General features: G+C 38.9%; 1 protein-coding gene across 1 annotated transcript in view; it reads left to right on the top strand.

The window, feature by feature from the left end:
• Window positions 1-22,199, top strand: part of LOC308309909 (uncharacterized protein) — a 35,523-nt gene that overhangs the window by 5,047 nt on the left and 8,277 nt on the right. The window contains exons 5-13 of the mRNA XM_080755883.1: window positions 262-379; window positions 7,983-8,100; window positions 9,938-10,055; window positions 11,884-12,001; window positions 13,816-13,933; window positions 15,839-15,956; window positions 17,771-17,888; window positions 19,799-19,916; window positions 21,822-21,939. Of these exons, the coding sequence (XP_080612009.1) occupies window positions 262-290 (29 nt within the window). The 3' untranslated portion in view covers window positions 291-379; window positions 7,983-8,100; window positions 9,938-10,055; ... (4 more) ...; window positions 19,799-19,916; window positions 21,822-21,939. The remainder of the gene's footprint in view (window positions 1-261; window positions 380-7,982; window positions 8,101-9,937; window positions 10,056-11,883; window positions 12,002-13,815; window positions 13,934-15,838; window positions 15,957-17,770; window positions 17,889-19,798; window positions 19,917-21,821; window positions 21,940-22,199) is intronic.

Genomic DNA, 22,199 nt, shown 5'->3' with positions numbered 1-22,199 from the left:
TTAATAAAAGCTGTCACCATGATTTTAGTATCTGTGTTTGTTCAGTAGATGTTTCCCCCATGAATTTGATATGAAGGACCCCAATCATAATCATTGTAGGATATTGTTTTCTAACGCATTCATTGTATTACTTTAACTAAAACATTGACTAAAACTAAATGTAAGTGATGTAAGTAGCCTATGTATTTATTCATGATGAATGTCAAATGTGTGATATACATTAATTTAATGATTTAATATGATGTGTCTGTGTGTGTGCAGCAAAGCCTTCTGTTCTGCGGCTTCTTTGAAGCATACTATGAGCAGCCGCCTCCGTTCACGTTGAACCTCAAAGTGCATCGCTCTGACGTCACTGCATGGACTGCAACCATTCAACAAGGTACCTACCGTTTGTACACCCCATGCCATGCTCTGTGCAACATTCTAGAAATAAACTGCTAACTGTGAGATTGCTTTGCAAGCTTCATATTTAATTAATCTAAACTATATCCAAATTATAATACATTGATGTATGACTATAAGTACATCCTATCAGTCTATGTGAATGTGAGTAAAGTAAATGCAGGAGTCAGCATTAATCCCAAATAACAGACACTGTCAGAGTCAAAGCATATAATATAGAAAACACGATTATTTAGTTATTGGTAAATCAGGAAACAAATAACTGAAACAAAATAAATAAAAATAACAAAACATTACAGCGCAGAAGAGAAAAAGTCAAACTCAATCAAATGCAGTGGGAAACAGAACAGTCTTTAATTATTGTGATTCAACATAAATCAGAGTGCCAGCATACCTACATTGGGACTCCTACTGGAGACTGATGTTCACAAATATATGGTAAGGATATTATGTACATGCAATGAGTATCTGAATAATATTTGTCTAACAGTATTGAATAATATAAGTGGATATTAAGTAATGCAGCAGAGTCAAAGAGGATTGCTCTACATTATTTCAGTAACATCAGAACCAAGTAGAACCAGCTCTGGTGAAGAAACAACTGCTCATAGTGTGATTTACATCCCAGTGTCTTACAAAGAAAAACAGTTGGGTCTATTTGTTTTCCAAAACACAAACTGCCACTCACCCCTAAAATGATTGCAGCCAGTCTTCATAAATAGTACACAAGCCTTCATATCTTGTCTTTTACCAGTATACTACCACATCCCCTGTACTTTTATTATTATTGTATTAAGGTGCAATGTAAGTTAAATTTGTTTCCACTTTAGTATAGAAGACAGTGGTCTGGTTTCTGTACAAAACTGGACAAGGCCTAACAACACATTAGTATATTGTCAAATCCTCTTAGTCTCATAGCCCATTGTGTAATGTGTAGGCCTGTGTGCAGAAACATGTGTCCATACAGTATTATTAATTCATGATCAGGATAAGTCGGGATATCCTTATAATAATCATATCCTATATTCATGATTACATTATTAACAACAGAGACACAATAACAGCAACAACTGTATTTGTGTAAACCTGGGAAACATGGACAACTTTAAGTCTTTAGGTCATTGTTCAGGTTGTGTTGCTCTGACAATACAGAGAAGTGTTGTCCACACTGATCACATCCATATGGTTTCTCTCCAGTGAAACTATTGTGGCGCTCCGCGCCTTTAACGCTCTCCTACGCACATGCACACGCACGCACGTGCACTCGCACGCACATGCACACGCACGCACGTCACGTCACGGCCTAAGAAAAACGGATGAATGGCACGGGAGCGAGTTTGAGGAAGTGAGCTGGCGTCTTTGACAGCTGTCACCTCGGACGCCCGCGGATAGTGTCTGTGTGCAGCCTACCTCTGGCTGGTGAGAGACAAACGGGGCCTCGGGAACAGTGGGATTAATCAGCATCGCACCAGAAGGAAGGATAAAGATTTCCCCGGCGGAGCGTGCTGCTCGTCCGACGCCCGGTTCGCGCTGATGTCGCTGACAACACGGTGTCCTCGGGATCGCATGATGAGGAAACGTACGGAACGCGTCATCACCTGTCAGTAAGCGATCGCACACACAGCGCTCTGACCGTGACTATCTGACGTCGGACTGACTTTGTTTCGTTCTTTTATTTTGTTTGGGGGGGGGGGGGGGACATTCTCAAACTGTGATATTGTTGCTTGCGTGCTGGAACATGGAACATGGAACATTGAACATTTATTATTTGATTTGGGGTTTGGTTTACAATACACTGCTCACTTGAAGGAAGTCCTCTGTGTGTGCGTCTTTCCTTTATGCTTGTGTTTGGTATTCTTGTGTGTCTACTGTTTGTTCAGGGGTTGATATATTATTATTATTAGTATTTATCTATCCCTTGTACGGTTGTTGGGGCTGTTATTATTTAACCTTTTTTGTCAGACTGGGTCTCTGACTGGCACCCCGACGCGAGCTCGCCGGCGGTGGAACACAGATATTACGGAGGGAAAAGTCATCCAACTCATATTTAAAAGCATTCACCCGCCACTGGCGAGTCAGCTGAGAAGCAGCGGGGTCAAGACTGTGGATGCTCTGGTGAGGCTGGGACAGCAACTGGAGAAGGACAAGGAGAAACAGCTACACCAGGAGGCCACCAGGAAACACGTCCCGGCAGTAAACAAGCCGCAAGCTGCAGTAACTACACCCCCCACTGCCCCACAAACATCGTCCTCGGCTGCTCAAACATACTGTTGGCGATGTAAGGGATCACATTCACCCCACAATTGCCCAAACTTCGTGTCCAATAAAGGGAAAAATCCAAAGTCTACTGACCAACCGCCATCTTCATCTGGGCCATCCACCAGCGGCAATCCCATAATGCATGCGGTGACACATCAACGGCCACCACAGCAGGTTTTCCCCTTTAACTCCAGACCTTTCCCTCGCCAGCTGGCTGTCCCCATAACCCTTGGTGCTGTGAGGGTCAGGGCTATGGTGGATTCTGGATCTTCCTACACACTTCTCAGTGAAGAACTATGGGGGGCCATTAAAAAGAAGGACGTGGAATTACAACCCTGGGAGGGAAAGCCCCTGTATCTGGCAGATGGAGGAGAAAGATGGCCATTGGGATGGCAGGATGTGGTGGTAGACCTACATAACCATACCTGCACACTTCCAGTGGTAGTACTTTCAGCCCAAAGCCTGGCCTTCCCTGCAGTTCTTGGTCTGGACTATCTAAGCCTAAGTGGCCTACAGATCGATGTTGGCCAGAATTCCTACTGGTTCAGGAACAAGAGGGAGGAAAAACTCTACAGTTTTGAAAAGGAGACAGAGATCCTCACGGAATCTGGGAAGAAGGACCAGCTGTCTTTTTACACAGCCATTGATCCACGCCGGACCACACAGGTCCCTCCCCTCTCCCGGGACGCAGAGCTGTGGGAGAAGGCAGTGGAGGAAGCAGAATTGGATGGGAAGGACAAAAAGCAGCTGTCTGAACTTCTACAGAGCAATGCGGATGTGTGCACCTCTGCACTGGGCCAAACAAATGTGCTCAAACACAAAATCTTCCTTACACAAGAGATGCCCATCAAACAGAAGTCGTACCGGGTCTCCCCTGTGAAAATGAAGGTGATGAAGGAGCTAGTCGATGACATGCTAGCAGCCGACATCATTGAACCCTCTTCTTCGGCTTGGGCGTCTCCGGTGGTCCTCATCCCTAAAAAAGATGGGAAAATCAGGTTTTGTGTGAATTACATAAAGCTCAACGCAGTGTCACAAACCGATGCTTACCCTCTCCCCACCATACAGGAGATCTTGGACTCACTGGCCGGCTCGGTGGTGTTCTCCACCATCGATCTTCAAAGTGGCTACTGGCAGTGCCTCATGGACGAGTGCAGCAAGGACAAAACCGCCTTCACCTGTCCCTTTGGCCTGTATGAGTTTAAAGTGATGCCCTTCGGTCTGAAAAATGCGCCAGCAACATTTCAGAGATTGATGGAACTCACCTTAGGAGAGCTGAAACGCAATATTTGCTTTGTATACCTGGATGACATAATAGTCTACTCACCATCTTGGGAACAGCACTTCTGCGACCTGCAGCGGGTGTTTCAGAAGCTCAGGGAGGCAAGGTTGACCGTCAGCATGAAGAAATGCAACTTCTTCCAAACGTCCCTCAAATTTCTGGGTCACTGGGTCTCGGCGGCAGGAATTCAGGTGGACCCCGAAAAAACCAAGGCGGTGGACGAGTTCCCTGTGCCAACTAACATCAAGGGTGTTCAGCGGTTCCTGGGTATGTCGGGCTGGTACCATCGCTATGTCCCAAACTTCTCTCAGGTAGCAGAACCCCTGAACGCCTTGAAACGCAAAGGCGTTAAGTTCAAGTGGACCCCTCAGTGCCAAGGGGCTTTCGACCACTTACGAGAGTGTCTGGTCTCCCCACCCATCCTAGGCCATCCCAACTTTGACCTCCCTTTTGTCATCTATACCGATGCCAGCGACGTCGGCCTTGGTGCGGTGCTGGCTCAAAAAACTGGGCTTGGCACGGAAGAGGTCCTGGCATACGGCAGCAGGAGTCTGAATAAGGCAGAGCGCAATTATTCGGCCACGGAAAAAGAGTGCTTGGCGGTGGTGTGGGCTCTGGAAAGGTGGCGTTACTACCTGGACGGAAGGGTCTTCACGGTGGTCACAGACCATGCAGCATTGCTGTGGGTGCTCAAGAGCCAGAGACCCAATGCACGGCTCACTCGGTGGGCTCTCCGTTTGCAGGAGTTCACTTTCACCGTGGAATACAGGAAAGGAAAGTACAACATCGTTCCTGATGCCTTATCCAGAGCTCCATTCGATTTCACCCCAACCATCAGCTTGCCACCTGCCTGTGCCACCCTGCTGTCAGTCAAGGCGGAGGGGGGAAAGGAGTTGCCCATCTCGGATGAACAAATTTGGCGAGCACAACAGGAGGATGCAGACTGCCAGCGGCTGTATCAGACTGTGATGGATGAAGGAGAAATCACTTTATCAGAGACCGCAAAGTACACCATATTGGAAGACAAAGTGTACAGAGTGTTACAACTGCCACATAAAACCATTTATCAAGTCTTCATTCCTGAGAGTCTCCGCTCGCAGCTGTTTCAGCTGATCCACGAGGACCCACTGGCTGGACACCTGGGCAGGTACAAGACCTACAAGAGGTTGCTTGGCCTGGTCTACTGGCCACGAATGAGCCTGGATGTAAAAGCATATGTACAGAACTGTCAAGTGTGTCAACGCTACAAACCTGAGAGCCGCAAGGTCGCTGGGAAGCTGCAACAGACGGTCGTGAACCACCCCTGGGAGATGCTGGGTGTGGACTTGATGGGTCCCTTTCCTAGGAGTTCCAAAGGAAATGTCTACCTGTTGGTATTTGTTGATTACTACACCCGTTGGGTCGAATTATTTCCCCTTCGCAAAGCCACAGCAGAGACGGTATCCCGAACCCTCATTCAGGAAATCTTCACCAGATGGGGGGTCCCCAACTACATTTTGTCTGACCAGGGATGCCAGTTTGTCTCCTCCTTGTTCAAAGCCACCTGTGACAAATGGAGCCTGAAACACAAGAAAACCTCCGCCTATCACCCCCAAACCAACATGACAGAGAGAGTGAACCGGACCTTGAAACAAATGATCGCCTCCTACGTAGGGGAGAATCACAAGCTCTGGGACAAACACCTACCCGAATTCCGGTTTGCTCTCAACTCGGCAGTCCACGAATCCACCGGAGTCACCCCAGCGGAACTGAACCTCGGGCGAACCCTCCGCGGGCCTGCCGATGTCCTGCTCCAACCCAGAGGGGCGACACCTGACTCTACAGCCTACAAAACAATAACCAAACTTCAGGGTCTCACCACATTTGCACAGGAAAACCTCACAAAAAGCAGAATCAGACAAAAAAGGAATTATGACAAAACTCACAGAGACCAGCAGTTTCAGGAAAGAGACCGGGTATGGCTTCGATCCCATCCACTATCCAAGGCAGAGAAAGCCTTTGCTGCCAAGTTGGCTCCCAAGTGGCTAGGGCCATACCGCGTTGTGGCCCAGGTGGGCCCGGTCAACTTTGACGTTGTCCTGGAGGACAGTGGGGAAAATAGGAAGGTGGTGCATGTGGCACGCTTGAAGCCCTGTTACCCCACGGCTCAGGAAGTGGATAAGCTGGAGAGAGAGAAGGTCATGGCCATATTCAATGAGGAGAGTGACGACGAGGACTTTTTGGGCTTCCCTACTTCGTCCACCAAACTTTCCTCTGCGCTAGTGCCCACTGCTCAGGAAGTGGATAAACTGGAGAGAGAGAAGGTCATGGCCATATTCCACGAGGAGAGCGACGACGGGGACTTTTTGGGCTTCCCCACTAGCCCAACGGCCTCGTCCACAAAACTTGCCTCTGAGCTAGTTCCTACGGCCCACGAGTGGGATATGTTGGAGAGAAGACGGCTCCGGGAGATCTTTGAAGAGGAAACGGACGAGGAATCGTTCCCCGGCTTCCCGTCTAGTCCACATGCCTCGGAGAAAGCCTTCTCACCAGCTGAATGTTCGGACAGTGAGGCAGAGGACGGCAGAGGAGGAACTCAAGCTCAAATCCTTTGCAGCTTTTCTCCAAGGGGGGGGAAGTGTGGCGCTCCGCGCCTTTAACGCTCTCCTACGCACATGCACACGCACGCACGTGCACTCGCACGCACATGCACACGCACGCACGTCACGTCACGGCCTAAGAAAAACGGATGAATGGCACGGGAGCGAGTTTGAGGAAGTGAGCTGGCGTCTTTGACAGCTGTCACCTCGGACGCCCGCGGATAGTGTCTGTGTGCAGCCTACCTCTGGCTGGTGAGAGACAAACGGGGCCTCGGGAACAGTGGGATTAATCAGCATCGCACCAGAAGGAAGGATAAAGATTTCCCCGGCGGAGCGTGCTGCTCGTCCGACGCCCGGTTCGCGCTGATGTCGCTGACAACACGGTGTCCTCGGGATCGCATGATGAGGAAACGTACGGAACGCGTCATCACCTGTCAGTAAGCGATCGCACACACAGCGCTCTGACCGTGACTATCTGACGTCGGACTGACTTTGTTTCGTTCTTTTATTTTGTTTGGGGGGGGGGGGGGGACATTCTCAAACTGTGATATTGTTGCTTGCGTGCTGGAACATGGAACATGGAACATTGAACATTTATTATTTGATTTGGGGTTTGGTTTACAATACACTGCTCACTTGAAGGAAGTCCTCTGTGTGTGCGTCTTTCCTTTATGCTTGTGTTTGGTATTCTTGTGTGTCTACTGTTTGTTCAGGGGTTGATATATTATTATTATTAGTATTTATCTATCCCTTGTACGGTTGTTGGGGCTGTTATTATTTAACCTTTTTTGTCAGACTGGGTCTCTGACTGGCACCCCGACGCGAGCTCGCCCCAACAAACCGCTACACTATTGACTCAGTGAATGAGGAGTAGTACTAAAAATAACAGTCCGTTCAAATATGTTAAGTATACTTTCAATTAATCTATACATGGAAACATTTGTTTCATCTATATTGGGGTCATCTCAACTAGCTTATATATGATATTGTATACAAATTTAAACTAAAACAAAGTACAACATGTTGGTGCATGCGCTTCAATTCAATCTATTCATGTCATACATGTAAGCTTATATATTTTTGTTTCCTGTGACAGACGGTTCAAACTGTGATTACATGTTAACTGGTATTCATCTCACGCTTGAGAATAATATTACAATACAAATCTAACACTAGTAACCAAACCACCTTTTATTTGATTAATAAAAGCTGTCACCATGATTTTAGTATCTGTGTTTGTTCAGTAGATGTTTCCCCCATGAATTTGATATGAAGGACCCCAATCATAATCATTGTAGGATATTGTTTTCTAACGCATTCATTGTATTACTTTAACTAAAACATTGACTAAAACTAAATGTAAGTGATGTAAGTAGCCTATGTATTTATTCATGATGAATGTCAAATGTGTGATATACATTAATTTAATGATTTAATATGATGTGTCTGTGTGTGTGCAGCAAAGCCTTCTGTTCTGCGGCTTCTTTGAAGCATACTATGAGCAGCCGCCTCCGTTCACGTTGAACCTCAAAGTGCATCGCTCTGACGTCACTGCATGGACTGCAACCATTCAACAAGGTACCTACCGTTTGTACACCCCATGCCATGCTCTGTGCAACATTCTAGAAATAAACTGCTAACTGTGAGATTGCTTTGCAAGCTTCACATTTAATTAATCTAAACAATATCCAAATTATAATACATTGATGTATGACTATAAGTACATCCTATCAGTCTATGTGAATGTGAGTAAAGTAAATGCAGGAGTCAGCATTAATCCCAAATAACAGACACTGTCAGAGTCAAAGCATATAATATAGAAAACACGATTATTTAGTTATTGGTAAATCAGGAAACAAATAACTGAAACAAAATAAATAAAAATAACAAAACATTACAGCGCAGAAGAGAAAAAGTCAAACTCAATCAAATGCAGTGGGAAACAGAACAGTCTTTAATTATTGTGATTCAACATAAATCAGAGTGCCAGCATACCTACATTGGGACTCCTACTGGAGACTGATGTTCACAAATATATGGTAAGGATATTATGTACATGCAATGAGTATCTGAATAATATTTGTCTAACAGTATTGAATAATATAAGTGGATGTTAAGTAATGCAGCAGAGTCAAAGAGGATTGCTCTACATTATTTCAGTAACATCAGAACCAAGTAGAACCAGCTCTGGTGAAGAAACAACTGCTCATAGTGTGATTTACATCCCAGTGTCTTACAAAGAAAAACAGTTGGGTCTATTTGTTTTCCAAAACACAAACTGCCACTCACCCCTAAAATGATTGCAGCCAGTCTTCATAAATAGTACACAAGCCTTCATATCTTGTCTTTTACCAGTATACTACCACATCCCCTGTACTTTTATTATTATTGTATTAAGGTGCAATGTAAGTTAAATTTGTTTCCACTTTAGTATAGAAGACAGTGGTCTGGTTTCTGTACAAAACTGGACAAGGCCTAACAACACATTAGTATATTGTCAAATCCTCTTAGTCTCATAGCCCATTGTGTAATGTGTAGGCCTGTGTGCAGAAACATGTGTCCATACAGTATTATTAATTCATGATCAGGATAAGTCGGGATATCCTTATAATAATCATATCCTATATTCATGATTACATTATTAACAACAGAGACACAATAACAGCAACAACTGTATTTGTGTAAACCTGGGAAACATGGACAACTTTAAGTCTTTAGGTCATTGTTCAGGTTGTGTTGCTCTGACAATACAGAGAAGTGTTGTCCACACTGATCACATCCATATGGTTTCTCTCCAGTGAAACGTTTGACTCAGTGAATGAGGAGTAGTACTAAAAATAACAGTCCGTTCAAATATGTTAAGTATACTTTCAATTAATCTATACATGGAAACATTTGTTTCATCTATATTGGGGTCATCTCAACTAGTTTACATATGATATTGTATACAAATTTAAACTAAAACAAAGTACAACATGTTGGTGCATGCGCTTCAATTCAATCTATTCATGTCATACATGTAAGCTTATATATTTTTGTTTCCTGTGACAGACGGTTCAAACTGTGATTACATGTTAACTGGTATTCATCTCACGCTTGAGAATAATATTACAATACAAATCTAACACTAGTAACCAAACCACCTTTTATTTGATTAATAAAAGCTGTCACCATGATTTTAGTATCTGTGTTTGTTCAGTAGATGTTTCCCCCATGAATTTGATATGAAGGACCCCAATCATAATCATTGTAGGATATTGTTTTCTAACGCATTCATTGTATTACTTTAACTAAAACATTGACTAAAACTAAATGTAAGTGATGTAAGTAGCCTATGTATTTATTCATGATGAATGTCAAATGTGTGATATACATTAATTTAATGATTTAATATGATGTGTCTGTGTGTGTGCAGCAAAGCCTTCTGTTCTGCGGCTTCTTTGAAGCATACTATGAGCAGCCGCCTCCGTTCACGTTGAACCTCAAAGTGCATCGCTCTGACGTCACTGCATGGACTGCAACCATTCAACAAGGTACCTACCGTTTGTACACCCCATGCCATGCTCTGTGCAACATTCTAGAAATAAACTGCTAACTGTGAGATTGCTTTGCAAGCTTCATATTTAATTAATCTAAACTATATCCAAATTATAATACATTGATGTATGACTATAAGTACATCCTATCAGTCTATGTGAATGTGAGTAAAGTAAATGCAGGAGTCAGCATTAATCCCAAATAACAGACACTGTCAGAGTCAAAGCATATAATATAGAAAACACGATTATTTAGTTATTGGTAAATCAGGAAACAAATAACTGAAACAAAATAAATAAAAATAACAAAACATTACAGCGCAGAAGAGAAAAAGTCAAACTCAATCAAATGCAGTGGGAAACAGAACAGTCTTTAATTATTGTGATTCAACATAAATCAGAGTGCCAGCATACCTACATTGGGACTCCTACAGGAGACTGATGTTCACAAATATATGGTAAGGATATTATGTACATGCAATGAGTATCTGAATAATATTTGTCTAACAGTATTGAATAATATAAGTGGATGTTAAGTAATGCAGCAGAGTCAAAGAGGATTGCTCTACATTATTTCAGTAACATCAGAACCAAGTAGAACCAGCTCTGGTGAAGAAACAACTGCTCATAGTGTGATTTACATCCCAGTGTCTTACAAAGAAAAACAGTTGGGTCTATTTGTTTTCCAAAACACAAACTGCCACTCACCCCTAAAATGATTGCAGCCAGTCTTCATAAATAGTACACAAGCCTTCATATCTTGTCTTTTACCAGTATATTACCACATCCCCTGTACTTTTATTATTATTGTATTAAGGTGTTAAATTTGTTTCCACTTTAGTATAGAAGACAGTGGTCTGGTTTCTGTACAAAACTGGACAAGGCCTAACAACACATTAGTATATTGTCAAATCCTCTTAGTCTCATAGCCCATTGTGTAATGTGTAGGCCTGTGTGCAGAAACATGTGTCCATACAGTATTATTAATTCATGATCAGGATAAGTCGGGATATCCTTATAATAATCATATCCTATATTCATGATTACATTATTAACAACAGAGACACAATAACAGCAACAACTGTATTTGTGTAAACCTGGGAAACCTGGACAACTTTAAGTCTTTAGGTCATTGTTCAGGTTGTGTTGCTCTGACAATACAGAGAAGTGTTGTCCACACTGATCACATCCATATGGTTTCTCTCCAGTGAAACGTTTGACTCAGTGAATGAGGAGTAGTACTAAAAATAACAGTCCGTTCAAATATGTTAAGTATACTTTCAATTAATCTATACATGGAAACATTTGTTTCATCTATATTGGGGTCATCTCAACTAGTTTACATATGATATTGTATACAAATTTAAACTAAAACAAAGTACAACATGTTGGTGCATGCGCTTCAATTCAATCTATTCATGTCATACATGTAAGCTTATATATTTTTGTTTCCTGTGACAGACGGTTCAAACTGTGATTACATGTTAACTGGTATTCATCTCACGCTTGAGAATAATATTACAATACAAATCTAACACTAGTAACCAAACCACCTTTTATTTGATTAATAAAAGCTGTCACCATGATTTTAGTATCTGTGTTTGTTCAGTAGATGTTTCCCCCATGAATTTGATATGAAGGACCCCAATCATAATCATTGTAGGATATTGTTTTCTAACGCATTCATTGTATTACTTTAACTAAAACATTGACTAAAACTAAATGTAAGTGATGTAAGTAGCCTATGTATTTATTCATGATGAATGTCAAATGTGTGATATACATTAATTTAATGATTTAATATGATGTGTCTGTGTGTGTGCAGCAAAGCCTTCTGTTCTGCGGCTTCTTTGAAGCATACTATGAGCAGCCGCCTCCGTTCACGTTGAACCTCAAAGTGCATCGCTCTGACGTCACTGCATGGACTGCAACCATTCAACAAGGTACCTACCGTTTGTACACCCCATGCCATGCTCTGTGCAACATTCTAGAAATAAACTGCTAACTGTGAGATTGCTTTGCAAGCTTCATATTTAATTAATCTAAACTATATCCAAATTATAATACATTGATGTATGACTATAAGTACATCCTATCAGTCTATGTGAATGTGAGTAAAGTAAATGCAGGAGTCAGCATTAATCCCAAATAACAGACACTGTCAGAGTCAAAGCATATAATATAGAAAACACGATTATTTAGTTTTTGGTAAATCAGGAAACAAATAACTGAAACAAAATAAATAAAAATAACAAAACATTACAGCGCAGAAGAGAAAAAGTCAAACTCAATCAAATGCAGTGGGAAACAGAACAGTCTTTAATTATTGTGATTCAACATAAATCAGAGTGCCAGCATACCTACATTGGGACTCCTACTGGAGACTGATGTTCACAAATATATGGTAAGGATATTATGTACATGCAATGAGTATCTGAATAATATTTGTCTAACAGTATTGAATAATATAAGTGGATATTAAGTAATGCAGCAGAGTCAAAGAGGATTGCTCTACATTATTTCAGTAACATCAGAACCAAGTAGAACCAGCTCTGGTGAAGAAACAACTGCTCATAGTGTGATTTACATCCCAGTGTCTTACAAAGAAAAACAGTTGGGTCTATTTGTTTTCCAAAACACAAACTGCCACTCACCCCTAAAATGATTGCAGCCAGTCTTCATAAATAGTACACAAGCCTTCATATCTTGTCTTTTACCAGTATACTACCACATCCCCTGTACTTTTATTATTATTGTATTAAGGTGCAATGTAAGTTAAATTTGTTTCCACTTTAGTATAGAAGACAGTGGTCTGGTTTCTGTACAAAACTGGACAAGGCCTAACAACACATTAGTATATTGTCAAATCCTCTTAGTCTCATAGCCCATTGTGTAATGTGTAGGCCTGTGTGCAGAAACATGTGTCCATACAGTATTATTAATTCATGATCAGGATAAGTCGGGATATCCTTATAATAATCATATCCTATATTCATGATTACATTATTAACAACAGAGACACAATAACAGCAACAACTGTATTTGTGTAAACCTGGGAAACCTGGACAACTTTAAGTCTTTAGGTCATTGTTCAGGTTGTGTTGCTCTGACAATACAGAGAAGTGTTGTCCACACTGATCACATCCATATGGTTTCTCTCCAGTGAAACGTTTGACTCAGTGAATGAGGAGTAGTACTAAAAATAACAGTCCGTTCAAATATGTTAAGTATACTTTCAATTAATCTATACATGGAAACATTTGTTTCATCTATATTGGGGTCATCTCAACTAGTTTACATATGATATTGTATACAAATTTATATTGATTTAAACTCAATTCAATCTATTCATGTCATACATGTAAGCTTATATATTTTTGTTTCCTGTGACAGACGGTTCAAACTGTGATTACATGTTAACTGGTATTCATCTCACGCTTGAGAATAATATTACAATACAAATCTAACACTAGTAACCAAACCACCTTTTATTTGATTAATAAAAGCTGTCACCATGATTTTAGTATCTGTGTTTGTTCAGTAGATGTTTCCCCCATGAATTTGATATGAAGGACCCCAATCATAATCATTGTAGGATATTGTTTTCTAACGCATTCATTGTATTACTTTAACTAAAACATTGACTAAAACTAAATGTAAGTGATGTAAGTAGCCTATGTATTTATTCATGATGAATGTCAAATGTGTGATATACATTAATTTAATGATTTAATATGATGTGTCTGTGTGTGTGCAGCAAAGCCTTCTGTTCTGCGGCTTCTTTGAAGCATACTATGAGCAGCCGCCTCCGTTCACGTTGAACCTCAAAGTGCATCGCTCTGACGTCACTGCATGGACTGCAACCATTCAACAAGGTACCTACCGTTTGTACACCCCATGCCATGCTCTGTGCAACATTCTAGAAATAAACTGCTAACTGTGAGATTGCTTTGCAAGCTTCACATTTAATTAATCTAAACTATATCCAAATTATAATACATTGATGTATGACTATAAGTACATCCTATCAGTCTATGTGAATGTGAGTAAAGTAAATGCAGGAGTCAGCATTAATCCCAAATAACAGACACTGTCAGAGTCAAAGCATATAATATAGAAAACACGATTATTTAGTTATTGGTAAATCAGGAAACAAATAACTGAAACAAAATAAATAAAAATAACAAAACATTACAGCGCAGAAGAGAAAAAGTCAAACTCAATCAAATGCAGTGGGAAACAGAACAGTCTTTAATTGTGATTCAACATAAATCAGAGTGCCAGTATACCTGCTGTTTTCTGGGATTCTTTACATATATGGTGCCTAAAAATCGCTGGTTTATTATAAACCTTAAAAACCTCAAAGGAGTAGTTCCTACCAAACACTCTCCATTGGGACTCCTACTGGAGACTGATATTCACAAACTATATGATAAGGATATTATGTACATTTAATGAGTATCTGGATAATATATGTCTGACAGTATTGAATAAGTGGATATTAAGTAATGCAGCAGAGTCAAAGAGGATTGCTCTACATTATTTCAGTAACATCAGAACCAAGTAGAACCAGCTCTGGTGAAGAAACAACTGCTCATAGTGTGATTTACATCCCAGTGTCTTACAAAGAAAAACAGTTGGGTCTATTTGTTTTCCAAAACACAAACTGCCACTCACCCCTAAAATGATTGCAGCCAGTCTTCATAAATAGTACACAAGCCTTCATATCTTGTCTTTTACCAGTATACTACCACATCCCCTGTACTTTTATTATTATTGTATTAAGGTGCAATGTAAGTTAAATTTGTTTCCACTTTAGTATAGAAGACAGTGGTCTGGTTTCTGTACAAAACTGGACAAGGCCTAACAACACATTAGTATATTGTCAAATCCTCTTAGTCTCATAGCCCATTGTGTAATGTGTAGGCCTGTGTGCAGAAACATGTGTCCATACAGTATTATTAATTCATGATCAGGATAAGTCAGGATATCCTTATAATAATCATATCCTATATTTATGATTACATTATTAACAACAGAGACACAATAACAGCAACAACTGTATTTGTGTAAACCTGGGAAACCTGGACAACTTTAAGTCTTTAGGTCATTGTTCAGGTTGTGTTGCTCTGACAATACAGAGAAGTGTTGTCCACACTGATCACATCCATATGGTTTCTCTCCAGTGAAACTATTGACTCAGTGAATGAGGAGTAGTACTAAAAATAACAGTCCGTTCAAATATGTTAAGTATACTTTCAATTAATCTATACATGGAAACATTTGTTTCATCTATATTGGGGTCATCTCAACTAGTTTACATATGATATTGTATACAAATTTATATTGATTTAAACTCAATTCAATCTATTCATGTCATACATGTAAGCTTATATATTTTTGTTTCCTGTGACAGACGGTTCAAACTGTGATTACATGTTAACTGGTATTCATCTCACGCTTGAGAATAATATTACAATACAAATCTAACACTAGTAACCAAACCACCTTTTATTTGATTAATAAAAGCTGTCACCATGATTTTAGTATCTGTGTTTGTTCAGTAGATGTTTCCCCCATGAATTTGATATGAAGGACCCCAATCATAATCATTGTAGGATATTGTTTTCTAACGCATTCATTGTATTACTTTAACTAAAACATTGACTAAAACTAAATGTAAGTGATGTAAGTAGCCTATGTATTTATTCATGATGAATGTCAAATGTGTGATATACATTAATTTAATGATTTAATATGATGTGTCTGTGTGTGTGCAGCAAAGCCTTCTGTTCTGCGGCTTCTTTGAAGCATACTATGAGCAGCCGCCTCCGTTCACGTTGAACCTCAAAGTGCATCGCTCTGACGTCACTGCATGGACTGCAACCATTCAACAAGGTACCTACCGTTTGTACACCCCATGCCATGCTCTGTGCAACATTCTAGAAATAAACTGCTAACTGTGAGATTGCTTTGCAAGCTTCATATTTAATTAATCTAAACTATATCCAAATTATAATACATTGATGTATGACTATAAGTACATCCTATCAGTCTATGTGAATGTGAGTAAAGTAAATGCAGGAGTCAGCATTAATCCCAAATAACAGACACTGTCAGAGTCAAAGCATATAATATAGAAAACACGATTATTTAGTTATTGGTAAATCAGGAAACAAATAACTGAAACAAAATAAATAAAAATAACAAAACATTACAGCGCAGAAGAGAAAAAGTCAAACTCAATCAAATGCAGTGGGAAACAGAACAGTCTTTAATTATTGTGATTCAACATAAATCAGAGTGCCAGCATACCTACATTGGGACTCCTACTGGAGACTGATGTTCACAAATATATGGTAAGGATATTATGTACATGCAATGAGTATCTGAATAATATTTGTCTAACAGTATTGAATAATATAAGTGGATATTAAGTAATGCAGCAGAGTCAAAGAGGATTGCTCTACATTATTTCAGTAACATCAGAACCAAGTAGAACCAGCTCTGGTGAAGAAACAACTGCTCATAGTGTGATTTACATCCCAGTGTCTTACAAAGAAAAACAGTTGGGTCTATTTGTTTTCCAAAACACAAACTGCCACTCACCCCTAAAATGATTGCAGCCAGTCTTCATAAATAGTACACAAGCCTTCATATCTTGTCTTTTACCAGTATACTACCACATCCCCTGTACTTTTATTATTATTGTATTAAGGTGCAATGTAAGTTAAATTTGTTTCCACTTTAGTATAGAAGACAGTGGTCTGGTTTCTGTACAAAACTGGACAAGGCCTAACAACACATTAGTATATTGTCAAATCCTCTTAGTCTCATAGCCCATTGTGTAATGTGTAGGCCTGTGTGCAGAAACATGTGTCCATACAGTATTATTAATTCATGATCAGGATAAGTCAGGATATCCTTATAATAATCATATCCTATATTCATGATTACATTATTAACAACAGAGACACAATAACAGCAACAACTGTATTTGTGTAAACCTGGGAAACCTGGACAACTTTAAGTCTTTAGGTCATTGTTCAGGTTGTGTTGCTCTGACAATACAGAGAAGTGTTGTCCACACTGATCACATCCATATGGTTTCTCTCCAGTGAAACTATTGACTCAGTGAATGAGGAGTAGTACTAAAAATAACAGTCCGTTCAAATATGTTAAGTATACTTTCAATTAATCTATACATGGAAACATTTGTTTCATCTATATTGGGGTCATCTCAACTAGTTTACATATGATATTGTATACAAATTTATATTGATTTAAACTCAATTCAATCTATTCATGTCATACATGTAAGCTTATATATTTTTGTTTCCTGTGACAGACGGTTCAAACTGTGATTACATGTTAACTGGTATTCATCTCACGCTTGAGAATAATATTACAATACAAATCTAACACTAGTAACCAAACCACCTTTTATTTGATTAATAAAAGCTGTCACCATGATTTTAGTATCTGTGTTTGTTCAGTAGATGTTTCCCCCATGAATTTGATATGAAGGACCCCAATCATAATCATTGTAGGATATTGTTTTCTAACGCATTCATTGTATTACTTTAACTAAAACATTGACTAAAACTAAATGTAAGTGATTTAAGTAGCCTATGTATTTATTCATGATGAATGTCAAATGTGTGATATACATTAATTTAATGATTTAATATGATGTGTCTGTGTGTGTGCAGCAAAGCCTTCTGTTCTGCGGCTTCTTTGAAGCATACTATGAGCAGCCGCCTCCGTTCACGTTGAACCTCAAAGTGCATCGCTCTGACGTCACTGCATGGACTGCAACCATTCAACAAGGTACCTACCGTTTGTACACCCCATGCCATGCTCTGTGCAACATTCTAGAAATAAACTGCTAACTGTGAGATTGCTTTGCAAGCTTCACATTTAATTAATCTAAACTATATCCAAATTATAATACATTGATGTATGACTATAAGTACATCCTATCAGTCTATGTGAATGTGAGTAAAGTAAATGCAGGAGTCAGCATTAATCCCAAATAACAGACACTGTCAGAGTCAAAGCATATAATATAGAAAACACGATTATTTAGTTATTGGTAAATCAGGAAACAAATAACTGAAACAAAATAAATAAAAATAACAAAACATTACAGCGCAGAAGAGAAAAAGTCAAACTCAATCAAATGCAGTGGGAAACAGAACAGTCTTTAATTGTGATTCAACATAAATCAGAGTGCCAGTATACCTGCTGTTTTCTGGGATTCTTTACATATATGGTGCCTAAAAATCGCTGGTTTATTATAAACCTTAAAAACCTCAAAGGAGTAGTTCCTACCAAACACTCTCCATTGGGACTCCTACTGGAGACTGATATTCACAAACTATATGATAAGGATATTATGTACATTTAATGAGTATCTGGATAATATATGTCTGACAGTATTGAATAATATAAGTGGATATTAAGTAATGCAGCAGAGTCAAAGAGGATTGCTCTACATTATTTCAGTAACATCAGAACCAAGTAGAACCAGCTCTGGTGAAGAAACAACTGCTCATAGTGTGATTTACATCCCAGTGTCTTACAAAGAAAAACAGTTGGGTCTATTTGTTTTCCAAAACACAAACTGCCACTCACCCCTAAAATGATTGCAGCCAGTCTTCATAAATAGTACACAAGCCTTCATATCTTGTCTTTTACCAGTATACTACCACATCCCCTGTACTTTTATTATTATTGTATTAAGGTGCAATGTAAGTTAAATTTGTTTCCACTTTAGTATAGAAGACAGTGGTCTGGTTTCTGTACAAAACTGGACAAGGCCTAACAACACATTAGTATATTGTCAAATCCTCTTAGTCTCATAGCCCATTGTGTAATGTGTAGGCCTGTGTGCAGAAACATGTGTCCATACAGTATTATTAATTCATGATCAGGATAAGTCAGGATATCCTTATAATAATCATATCCTATATTCATGATTACATTATTAACAACAGAGACACAATAACAGCAACAACTGTATTTGTGTAAACCTGGGAAACCTGGACAACTTTAAGTCTTTAGGTCATTGTTCAGGTTGTGTTGCTCTGACAATACAGAGAAGTGTTGTCCACACTGATCACATCCATATGGTTTCTCTCCAGTGAAACTATTGACTCAGTGAATGAGGAGTAGTACTAAAAATAACAGTCCGTTCAAATATGTTAAGTATACTTTCAATTAATCTATACATGGAAACATTTGTTTCATCTATATTGGGGTCATCTCAACTAGTTTACATATGATATTGTATACAAATTTATATTGATTTCAACTCAATTCAATCTATTCATGTCATACATGTAAGCTTATATATTTTTGTTTCCTGTGACAGACGGTTCAAACTGTGATTACATGTTAACTGGTATTCATCTCACGCTTGAGAATAATATTACAATACAAATCTAACACTAGTAACCAAACCACCTTTTATTTGATTAATAAAAGCTGTCACCATGATTTTAGTATCTGTGTTTGTTCAGTAGATGTTTCCCCCATGAATTTGATATGAAGGACCCCAATCATAATCATTGTAGGATATTGTTTTCTAACGCATTCATTGTATTACTTTAACTAAAACATTGACTAAAACTAAATGTAAGTGATGTAAGTAGCCTATGTATTTATTCATGATGAATGTCAAATGTGTGATATACATTAATTTAATGATTTAATATGATGTGTCTGTGTGTGTGCAGCAAAGCCTTCTGTTCTGCGGCTTCTTTGAAGCATACTATGAGCAGCCGCCTCCGTTCACGTTGAACCTCAAAGTGCATCGCTCTGACGTCACTGCATGGACTGCAACCATTCAACAAGGTACCTACCGTTTGTACACCCCATGCCATGCTCTGTGCAACATTCTAGAAATAAACTGCTAACTGTGAGATTGCTTTGCAAGCTTCACATTTAATTAATCTAAACTATATCCAAATTATAATACATTGATGTATGACTATAAGTACATCCTATCAGTCTATGTGAATGTGAGTAAAGTAAATGCAGGAGTCAGCATTAATCCCAAATAACAGACACTGTCAGAGTCAAAGCATATAATATAGAAAACATGATTATTTAGTTATTGGTAAATCAGGAAACAAATAACTGAAACAAAATAAATAAAAATAACAAAACATTACAGCGCAGAAGAGAAAAAGTCAAACTCAATCAAATGCAGTGGGAAACAGAACAGTCTTTAATTGTGATTCAACATAAATCAGAGTGCCAGTATACCTGCTGTTTTCTGGGATTCTTTACATATATGGTGCCTAAAAATCGCTGGTTTATTATAAACCTTAAAAACCTCAAAGGAGTAGTTCCTACCAAACACTCTCCATTGGGACTCCTACTGGAGACTGATATTCACAAACTATATGATAAGGATATTATGTACATTTAATGAGTATCTGGATAATATATGTCTGACAGTATTGAATAAGTGGATATTAAGTAATGCAGCAGAGTCAAAGAGGATTGCTCTACATTATTTCAGTAACATCAGAACCAAGTAGAACCAGCTCTGGTGAAGAAACAACTGCTCATAGTGTGATTTACATCCCAGTGTCTTACAAAGAAAAACAGTTGGGTCTATTTGTTTTCCAAAACACAAACTGCCACTCACCCCTAAAATGATTGCAGCCAGTCTTCATAAATAGTACACAAGCCTTCATATCTTGTCTTTTACCAGTATACTACCACATCCCCTGTACTTTTATTATTATTGTATTAAGGTGCAATGTAAGTTAAATTTGTTTCCACTTTAGTATAGAAGACAGTGGTCTGGTTTCTGTACAAAACTGGACAAGGCCTAACAACACATTAGTATATTGTCAAATCCTCTTAGTCTCATAGCCCATTGTGTAATGTGTAGGCCTGTGTGCAGAAACATGTGTCCATACAGTATTATTAATTCATGATCAGGATAAGTCAGGATATCCTTATAATAATCATATCCTATATTCATGATTACATTATTAACAACAGAGACACAATAACAGCAACAACTGTATTTGTGTAAACCTGGGAAACCTGGACAACTTTAAGTCTTTAGGTCATTGTTCAGGTTGTGTTGCTCTGACAATACAGAGAAGTGTTGTCCACACTGATCACATCCATATGGTTTCTCTCCAGTGAAACTATTGACTCAGTGAATGAGGAGTAGTACTAAAAATAACAGTCCGTTCAAATATGTTAAGTATACTTTCAATTAATCTATACATGGAAACATTTGTTTCATCTATATTGGGGTCATCTCAACTAGTTTACATATGATATTGTATACAAATTTATATTGATTTAAACTCAATTCAATCTATTCATGTCATACATGTAAGCTTATATATTTTTGTTTCCTGTGACAGACGGTTCAAACTGTGATTACATGTTAACTGGTATTCATCTCACGCTTGAGAATAATATTACAATACAAATCTAACACTAGTAACCAAACCACCTTTTATTTGATTAATAAAAGCTGTCACCATGATTTTAGTATCTGTGTTTGTTCAGTAGATGTTTCCCCCATGAATTTGATATGAAGGACCCCAATCATAATCATTGTAGGATATTGTTTTCTAACGCATTCATTGTATTACTTTAACTAAAACATTGACTAAAACTAAATGTAAGTGATTTAAGTAGCCTATGTATTTATTCATGATGAATGTCAAATGTGTGATATACATTAATTTAATGATTTAATATGATGTGTCTGTGTGTGTGCAGCAAAGCCTTCTGTTCTGCGGCTTCTTTGAAGCATACTATGAGCAGCCGCCTCCGTTCACGTTGAACCTCAAAGTGCATCGCTCTGACGTCACTGCATGGACTGCAACCATTCAACAAGGTACCTACCGTTTGTACACCCCATGCCATGCTCTGTGCAACATTCTAGAAATAAACTGCTAACTGTGAGATTGCTTTGCAAGCTTCACATTTAATTAATCTAAACTATATCCAAATTATAATACATTGATGTATGACTATAAGTACATCCTATCAGTCTATGTGAATGTGAGTAAAGTAAATGCAGGAGTCAGCATTAATCCCAAATAACAGACACTGTCAGAGTCAAAGCATATAATATAGAAAACACGATTATTTAGT

This window comes from Protomyctophum bolini (assembly GCF_963924005.1).
Source record: "Protomyctophum bolini genome assembly, chromosome: 22".
Lineage (NCBI taxonomy): Eukaryota > Metazoa > Chordata > Actinopteri > Myctophiformes > Myctophidae > Protomyctophum > Protomyctophum bolini.
This window is presented reverse-complemented; position numbering and strand designations above follow the sequence as displayed.